Source organism: Tachyglossus aculeatus, chromosome 1 (genome assembly GCF_015852505.1).
Source record: "Tachyglossus aculeatus isolate mTacAcu1 chromosome 1, mTacAcu1.pri, whole genome shotgun sequence".
In the NCBI taxonomy this organism is placed as follows: domain Eukaryota; kingdom Metazoa; phylum Chordata; class Mammalia; order Monotremata; family Tachyglossidae; genus Tachyglossus; species Tachyglossus aculeatus.
This window is the reverse complement of record NC_052066.1, coordinates 68,464,880-68,473,276: the sequence shown is the minus strand read 5'-3', so window position 1 is coordinate 68,473,276 and position 8,397 is coordinate 68,464,880. Positions and strand designations below refer to the sequence as shown.

General features: G+C 50.8%; 1 protein-coding gene across 2 annotated transcripts in view; it reads right to left on the bottom strand.

Moving 5' to 3' along the window:
- Nucleotides 1-1,544: 1,544 nt before the first annotated feature.
- Nucleotides 1,545-8,397, bottom strand: part of CAPN10 (calpain 10) — a 52,754-nt gene continuing 45,901 nt past the window's right edge. The window contains exons 12-13 of one of the 2 annotated variants that reach the window (XM_038743190.1): nt 7,426-7,471; nt 1,545-2,114 (exon numbers count right to left, since the gene is read on the bottom strand). In XM_038743190.1, coding sequence (XP_038599118.1) covers nt 2,085-2,114; nt 7,426-7,471 — 76 coding nt within the window. In that variant the 3' untranslated portion in view covers nt 1,545-2,084. The remainder of the gene's footprint in view (nt 2,115-7,425; nt 7,472-8,397) is intronic. The other variant, XM_038743208.1, reaches the window with a different exon arrangement.

Sequence of the window (8,397 nt, the reverse complement as noted above, 5' to 3'; positions counted from 1 at the left end):
GCCTGATTACTAAATGGATAATAATATAATTATGGTATCTGTTAAGCGCTCACTATGTGCCAGGCACTGTACTAGGCACTGGGGTGGATACAATAGAAGCAGCGTGGCTCGGTGGAAAAGAGCTCCGGTTTTGGAGTCAGAGGTCATGGGTTCAAATCCTGGCTCCGCCACTTGTCAGCTGTGTGACTTTGGGCAAGTCACTTAACTTCTCTGGGCCTCAGTTCCCTCATCTGGAAAATGGGGATTAAGACTGAGTCCCACGTGTGGACAACCTGATCACCCTGTATCCCGCCCCCCCCAGCGCTTAGAACAGTGCTTGGCACATAGTAAGTGCTTAATAAATGCCATCATCATTATTATTATTACAAGCAAATCGGGTTGAACACAGTCCCTGTCCTTCTTGGGGCTCACACTCTTAATCCCCATTTTACAGATGAGATCAACGGGGTACAGAGAAGTGAAGTGACTTGTCCAAGGTCACACAGCAGATAGTGGCAGAACGAGGATTAAAACCCATGACCTTCAAACTCCCAGGCCCACGATCTGTCCACTAGATTAAGCCGTTTCTCCCTCAGCCCGTAGCTCACCCACCCCCATGGCCTCTGAGCTAGAGACTGCAGGCTGTTTCCTTCCTTAACCTCCCTTATCCTGTGCTCTAACCACTCAGCCACGCTGCTTCCCAATTCCCCAACTGTGCTCTCCCATTCCCTAAAGCGGTCGGATACCTTGTCGTGGGCAGGGACTTGCTATCGATTCTGGGCTGGAGAAGTGAACTTGGCTGAGGAAAACCAGATCCTTTTTCTGCTTTGCACGTAGTAAGCGCTTAACAAATGCCATCATCATCATTATTGTTATCGTTATTATTATCCATGACCCCCGCAGAATAAGATCAAGGCATCTTCATTCTGGTCAGCGTTCAAGTGTTTATTTTTTAAAAATGACATCAAAAAATTACTCCAAATGAGAAATAAACTTTAATTGGAATTTTAAAATGCCCTTTACAATACAATCCTAACTGCTACCGGGGCTTCCCTCTGAAGCCATAAAAAGGTGATTGGGAAGGAATTTTGCCAAAGCCCTGGAGGGTAGTTGCCATTCTGTTTATTTTATTTTGTTAATATCAATCAATCAATCAATCGTATTTATTGAGCTCTTACTGTGTGCAGAGCACTGTACTAAGCACTTGGGAAGTACAAGTTGGCAACATCTAGAGATGGTCCCTACCCAACAGTGGGCTCACAGTCAAGAAGGGGGAGACAGACAACAAAACATATTAATAAAATAAAGCTCACTGCGGACAGGGAACGTGTCTGCTAATTCGGTCGTGTATTCTCCCAAGGGCTTAGTGCAGTGCTCTGCAAAAAACAGGCACTGAGTTAATACATATTTCTTCTATTTATTTTATTTTGTTAATATGTTTTGTTTTGTTGTCTATCTCCCCCTTCTAGACTGTGAGCCTGCTGTTGGGTAGGGACCGTCTCTAGATGTTGCCAACTTGGACTTCCCAAGCGCTTAGTACAGTGCTCTGCACACAGTAAGCGCTTGATAAATATGATTGAATGAATGAATGAATGAATTCCCACCGCTCACCAACACTCTTATGCGATCCAGAACAATCTACCGCTATTCCAGTCCCCTCGCCCACCACCCCCAGCCCCGAAACCTAGAGAATGGTTGCCACTGCCTGCCCCTGGCTAGGAAGCAAGGTACAGGACGGATTTAGGTTTCCCCATCCAGGATTCTTCTTGGGCTCCAGAGAGCCTCTCGCCTGTCCTGGGGCCGCGGGTGGTCTTGGACCGCCTTGCCTGGTCCTGCCCCTCAGTTCTCCTGGCCCCGCTGGAACTCCTGAGGGTTTGGATTAACCGCAACCTGTCGTCCGTCACGGATCTGGCTTCTTCCGGGAGACTCGGCAGCTGGAAGGAGCCCCCGAGCTGAGCTGGGCGGAAGGTATAGCACAGGGGCCCGCTGAGTCGCCTGACGCGTCTCCGATCAGGAGGGCGGCGTGGAAGGCCAGGATCTTTTCGGGCTCCACGGAAGGAGGAGGGCCGGGTTTTCCAAACAGTGCCAACTGAGGCCGTCTGCAGTTACCTTTTCATCACCGCCCTGAAGGAGACCTGCGAGGAAGAGGAGGCCATCCTGTCACCCCTCACGTGGGGCTTGGTCTGGAGCCAGCCTCGCCAACTCAGGACACCGGAATGCATTTATAGGAAGGGCTCCAGACATCCACGGCCTCGCGGATAGAGCGTGGGCCTGGAAATCAGAAGGACCTGGGTTCTCATCCCAGCTCGGCCATTTGTCTGCTCTGTGACCTTGGGGAAGTCATTTCCCGGTCCAGGAGAGGAGTCATCTTGGGGTTAGGTTTGCTTAGCGGGCTACTCCTGGCAACTTAGCTGGACAGGCACCTTTGCTTCCCACCCTGATACTCTCCTTCCCTCCCACAGGCAGTATGCACTCCTATCAGCTCTGGGCTGAGAATCTGAAGGTAATAATTCCTCTGCCACAGAGCGGGGGGCAGCCCAAGCTTCCTACTCCCACCAGGCCCCAGGGGTCCCATACATGTACCCGCCCCCCTGCTCCCCCAATTGTTAAAAGTAGTTGGGCTGCTGCTCCCTTCCCCACCTATTTTGGCATAATAGGTCCAAGCAGCATGGCTCAGTGGAAAGAGCCTGGGCTTTGGAGTCAGAGGTCATGGGTTCAAATCCCAGCTCAGCCAATTGTCAGTTGTGTGACTTTGGGAAAGTCACTTCACTTCTCTGGGCCTCAGTTACCTCATCTGGAAAATGGGGATTAAGACTGTGAGCCCCCCGTGGGACAACCTGATCACCTTGTAACCTTCCCAGCGTTCAGAACAGTGCTTTGCACATAGTAACTGCTTAATAAATGCCATTATTATTATTATTATTTCACTTCTCTAGGCCTTAGTTACCTCATCTGTACAATGGGGATTATTAACACTGTGAAGCTCCATGTGAGACAGGGACTATGACAATCCAATTTGCTTGTATTTAGTGCTTAGTACAGTGCCTGGCACATAATAAGTGCTTATTTAAAACCTTATTATTATTATTATTATCATCACTACAACCAAACGGATCAAGCTTTGTGCTCCAGATTGTGGAACCACCTCCACTTTTCCTCCGGGTAGCTTCCAGGTCAGCAACATAAGAGAACCAGTAGGGGAGATAAGAGACACGCTCAAAGGCTTGCGTCAAATTTCTTCCAAACTGTCAGTCAGTCAATTGTATTTACTGAGCATTTACTGTATGAAGAACACTGTACTAAGCACTTGGGAGAGTACAACAGAACAATAAACAGACACATTCCCTGCCCACAATGAGCTTACAATCTAGGTGGGGGAGACAGACATTAATAAAACTAAATAACTGACAGATATGTACATAAGTGTTGTGGGGCTAGGGGGGAGGACTGAATGAAAGGAGCAACTCAGGGTGAAACAGAAGGGAGTTGAAGAAAAGGAAAAGAGGGCTTAGTCAGGGAAGGACTCTTGGAGGAGATATGCCTTCAGTACAGCTTTGAAGGAGGGAAGAGTCATTGTCTGCCAGATATGAAGAGGGAGGGCATTCCAGGCCAGAGGCAGGATCAATCAATCAATCAATCATATTTATTAAGTGCTTACTGTGTGCAGAGCACTGTACTAAGTGCTTGGGAAGTACAAGTTGGCAACATATAGAGACAGTCCCTACCCAACAGTGGGCTCACAGTCTAGAAGGGGGAGACAGAAAACAAAACCAAACATATTAACAAAATAAAATAAATAGAATAGATATGTACAAGTAAAATAAATAGAGTAATAAATATGTACAAACATATATACATATATACAGGTGATGTGGGGAAGGGAAGGAGGTAAGACGGGGGGATGGATGAGGGGGAGAGGAAGGAGGGGGCTCATTTGGGAAGGCCTCCTGGAGGAGGTGAGCTCTCAGTAGGGCCTTGAAGGGAGGAAGAGAGCTAGCTTGGTGGATGGGCAGAGGGAGGGCATTCCAGGCCCGGGGGATGACGTGGGCCGGGGTTTCGACGGCGGGACAGGCGAGAACGAGGTACGGTGAGGAGATTAGCGGCAAAGGAGCGGAGGGTGCGGGCTGGGCTGGAGAAGGACAGAAGGGAGGTGAGGTAGGAGGGGGCGAGGGGATGGACAGCCTTGAAGCCCAGGGTGAGGAGTTTCTGCCTGATGCGCGGATTGATTGGTAGCCACTGGGGATTTTTGAGGAGGGGAGTAATATGCCTAGAGCGTTTCTGGACAAAGACAATCCGGGCAGCAGCATGAAGTATGGATTGAAGTGGGGAGAGATACGAGGATGGGAGATCAGAGAGAAGGCTGATGCAGTAGTCCAGACGGGATAAGATGAGAGCTTGAACGAACAGTGTAGCAGTTTGGATGGAGAGGAGAGGGCGGATCTTGGCAATGTTGCGGAGCTGAGACCGGCAGGTTTTGGTGACGGCTTGGATGTGAGGGGTGAACAAGAGAGTGGAGTCGAGGATGACACGATGACACCAAGGTTGCGGGCCTGTGAGACGGGAAGGATGGTAGTGCCGTCAACAGTGATGGGAAAGTCAGTGAGAGGGCAGGGTTTGGGAGGGAAGACAAGGAGTTCAGTCTTGGACATGTTGAGTTTTAGGTGGCGGGCAGACATCCAGATGGAGATGTCCTGAAGGCAGGAGGAGATGCGAGCCTGGAGAGAGGGGGAGAGAGCAGGGGCAGAGATGGAGATCCGGGTGTCATCAGCGTAGAGATGATAGTTGAAGCCGTGGGAGCGAATGAGGTCACCAAGGGAGTGAGTGTAGATCGAGAACAGAAGGGGACCAAGAACTGAACCTTGGGGAACCCCTACAGTAAGGGGATGGGAGGGGGAGGAGGAGCCTGAAAAAGAGACTGAGAATGAACGACCGGAGAGATAAGAGGAGAACCAGGAGAGGATGGAGTCGGTGAAGCCAAGGTCGGATAGCGTGTTGAGGAGAAGGGGGTGGTCCACAGTGTCAAAGGCAGCTGAGAGGTCGAGGAGGATTAGGATAGAGTAGGAGCCGTTGGATTTGGCAAGCAGGAGGTCATTGGTGACCTCTGAGAGGGCAGTTTCCGTGGAATGTATGGGACGGAAGCCAGACTGGAGGGGGTCGAGGAGAGAGTTGGTGTTGAGGAATTCGAGGCAGCGCGTGTAGACAACTCGTTCAAGGAGTTTGGAAACGAATGGTAGGAGGGAGATGGGGCGATAACTAGAAGGTGAGGTGGGGTCAAGAGAGGTTTTTTTTAGGATAGGAGAGACATGGGCATGTTTGAAGGCAGAGGGGAAGGAACCAGTGGAGAGTGAGCGGTTGAAGATGGAAGTTAAGGAGGGGAGAAGGGATGGAGCGAGAGATTTCATGAGATGAGAGGGAATGGGGTCAGAAGCACAGGTGGCCGGAGCAGCACTTGAGAGGAGGGAGGAGAGCTCCTCTGAGGATACTGCTCAGAAGGATGGGAGAGGAGCAGAGAGGGTTGAGAGCCGGGGGGTTGGAGATGGTGGGGAGTGACTTTGGGGAGGTCGGACCTGATGGATTTAATTAAGGATGTGGGCAAGGGGTCGGCGGTGAAATAGACGAGATCAAGTTACAGTGAAAAAGTTGGCGTTATAGAACCCAAGTGTGCGGGCTGGGTTGTAGTAGGAGAGTGGAGAGGTGAGGAAGGAGAGGGCAAGGTGATGGACTGCTTTAAACCCAATGGTGAGGAGTTTCTGTTTGATATGGAGGTGGATAGGTAATCACTCGAGGTTCTTGAGGAGAGGAGAAGCATGTCCCAAATATTTTTGTAGAAAAATGATCCTGGTAGTAGAATGAAAGTAGGGATTGGCATGGGGAGAGACAGGAGGCTTGGAGGCCAGCAAGGATGCTGGTACAGTAATTAAAACGGGCTAGGATAAATGATTGGATTAACATGGCAGCAGTTTGCATGGGGAGGAAAGGGGGGATTTTAACGAATCGACATTTAATGGCTTCAGAGAGAGAGGCCCTTCGATTGATCAACTAATGCTATTCATTGAGCGCTTACTGTGTGCAAGGAGCTGTGCTCAGTCCTGGGCGGCAGGCAGCAAAAGCTGCCCAAATCTTCCTCCCGTCACCCCGGTGAAAGGAAAGCCAGCCAGCTGAAACCGGCTGGATGGGATCCAAGGTGGCACCAGGCCACACAGCCGCTCTGGGGCCCCGAGGCCCACCACCACCACCACGCTGCCATGGCAGTCACAGCCCCGTCTCTCTGCCACAGTTCTCAGAGGGGGAGCCCCTTCAATTGATCGATCGCCCAATGGTCTTCACTGAGCGCTTACTATGTGCCGAGCATCGTACTAAGGGCTTGCAGGAGTTGGAAGACGTCAGGCACGGATCTGGCTTCTTCACAGAAACCCTGCAGCTGGACGTAGGCCCTGACCAGAGTGGTCTTAGCAGACACGTTCCCTGCCTGGAACCAGCTTACAGCCTAGCTATACCATCCAATACCTTTCCAATATGGCTCCCAGGGTAGCCTACTGGCTCGAGCTTTGGCCGGGTCCTGGGCCCAGAAACCCACAGGCCAAGTCAATCAATCAATCGTATTTATTGATTGGCCCGTAGGTTGGGACAGAAGGAGGGAGAGCCTGCGTGGCCTAAGCCTGGGTTCGGACCTCCTGCTCTGAGGGCTGGAGCGGGGATTGGGGGGGGTCCTGGGGAGCTGGTGGGGGTGCTGCTGGTCACAAATATTCGTGGCCCACTTGGGCATGTGCAGCTGAACCACGGTCCCCAACACCCAGTGGGGACATTCAAAGCCCGGTAGGGACCAGCTGATCAACAAGTTTGATTTACTGTTAGAGTTTCATCAATGAAACTGTTCTAGAGGAGAAACCCCCGCCCCCGGCTTTTTTTTATAGTATTTGTTAAGCACTCACTATGTGCCGGGCACTGTTCTAAGCGCTGGGGTAGATCCAAGCTAGTCAGGTTGGACACAGGCCCTCTGCCACAAGGGGCTCCCAGTCTTCATCTCCATTTTACAGATGCGGTAACTGAGGTCCCGAGAACTTAAGTGACTTGCCTGAGGTCACCCAGCAGACCAGTGGCGGAGCTGGAATTAGAGCCCAGGTCCTTCTGACCCCTGGGCCCATGCTCTATCACTAGGCCACGTTGCTTCTCTACGCCCTGATTCAACCAGTCCCCAGGATCAGGGGGACGAAAGCCAGCTCACTTTCTTTAGCGAACAGAGAGGGTTCTAGAGCCAGCCCTGGGGAACAGCCCGTGTTCATGGGGCTTGGGCATTTCCCGTCGCTATCAGTCTGTACTTTAGAGCCTCTTCGAGGTCAAAGGGGTCACTTAGCCCTACCCGAAATGGGTCCCACCCAAGAGGACAGTGTGCGGGGGTCAAAGGGAGCCTGAGGGGGGGGAAGAGTGGTCTCGGTGGTTACGTACCTCCTGCACGACTTGCCCCAGCGTCTCCTGACTCTTAATGGGCTTCCTGCAGAGAGGAGAAGGACAAATCGACAAAGCTCATCAGAGGTGCTAGCTAAGCTTCCGGTCAGATGGTAATAATAATAACAATAATAATAACACTAAATGGGATATTTTTTAAGCGCTTACCTGGTGCCAGGCATTGTTCTAGCACCGGGGTGGATTCAAGCAAATCAAGTTGGACACAGTTCCTGTCTCTCACGGGGTTCACAGTCTTAATCCCCATTTTACCGGTGAGGGAACTGAGGCCCAGAGAAGTGAAGTGACTTGCCCAAGGTCACACAGCAGACAAGTGGTGGGGCCGGGATAGAACCCAAGTCCTCTGACTCCTAGGCCCATATGCAATCCATTAGGCCAAGCTGATATAATAATAATAATAATGATGGTATTTATTAAGCACTTACTATGTGCAAAGCACTGTTCAAAGTGCTGAGCACTGTTCTAAGTGCTGAGCACTGATCTAAGCGATGCAGCACTTTAGCGTCTACTGCAGCACTTAGTCACCCTGCAGTGATGATGATTCATTCTTTCATTCAATCGTATTTATTGAGCACTTACTGTGTGCACAGCACTGTACTAAGCACTTGAGAAGTACAAGTCGGCAACAAATAGAGACGATCCCTACCCAACAACGGGCTCACAGTCTAGAAGGGGGAGACAGACAACGAAACAAAACATGAAGACAGGTGTCAAAATTGTCAGAACAAATAGAATTCTAGCTTCATATGATGGTGGCAGTGATTGCACCTTTCTTTTGGGAGGAAGGGATCCTACCACCTGTCTTACACATACGGGATGATACTAAAATACCAACAGAGAAGCAGCGTGGCCTGGCGGATTGAGCACAGGCCTGGGGGTCGGAAAGACCTGGGTTCTAATCTCAGCTCTGCCACTTGTCTGCTGGGTGACCTTGGGCAAGTCACTTAAACTCTC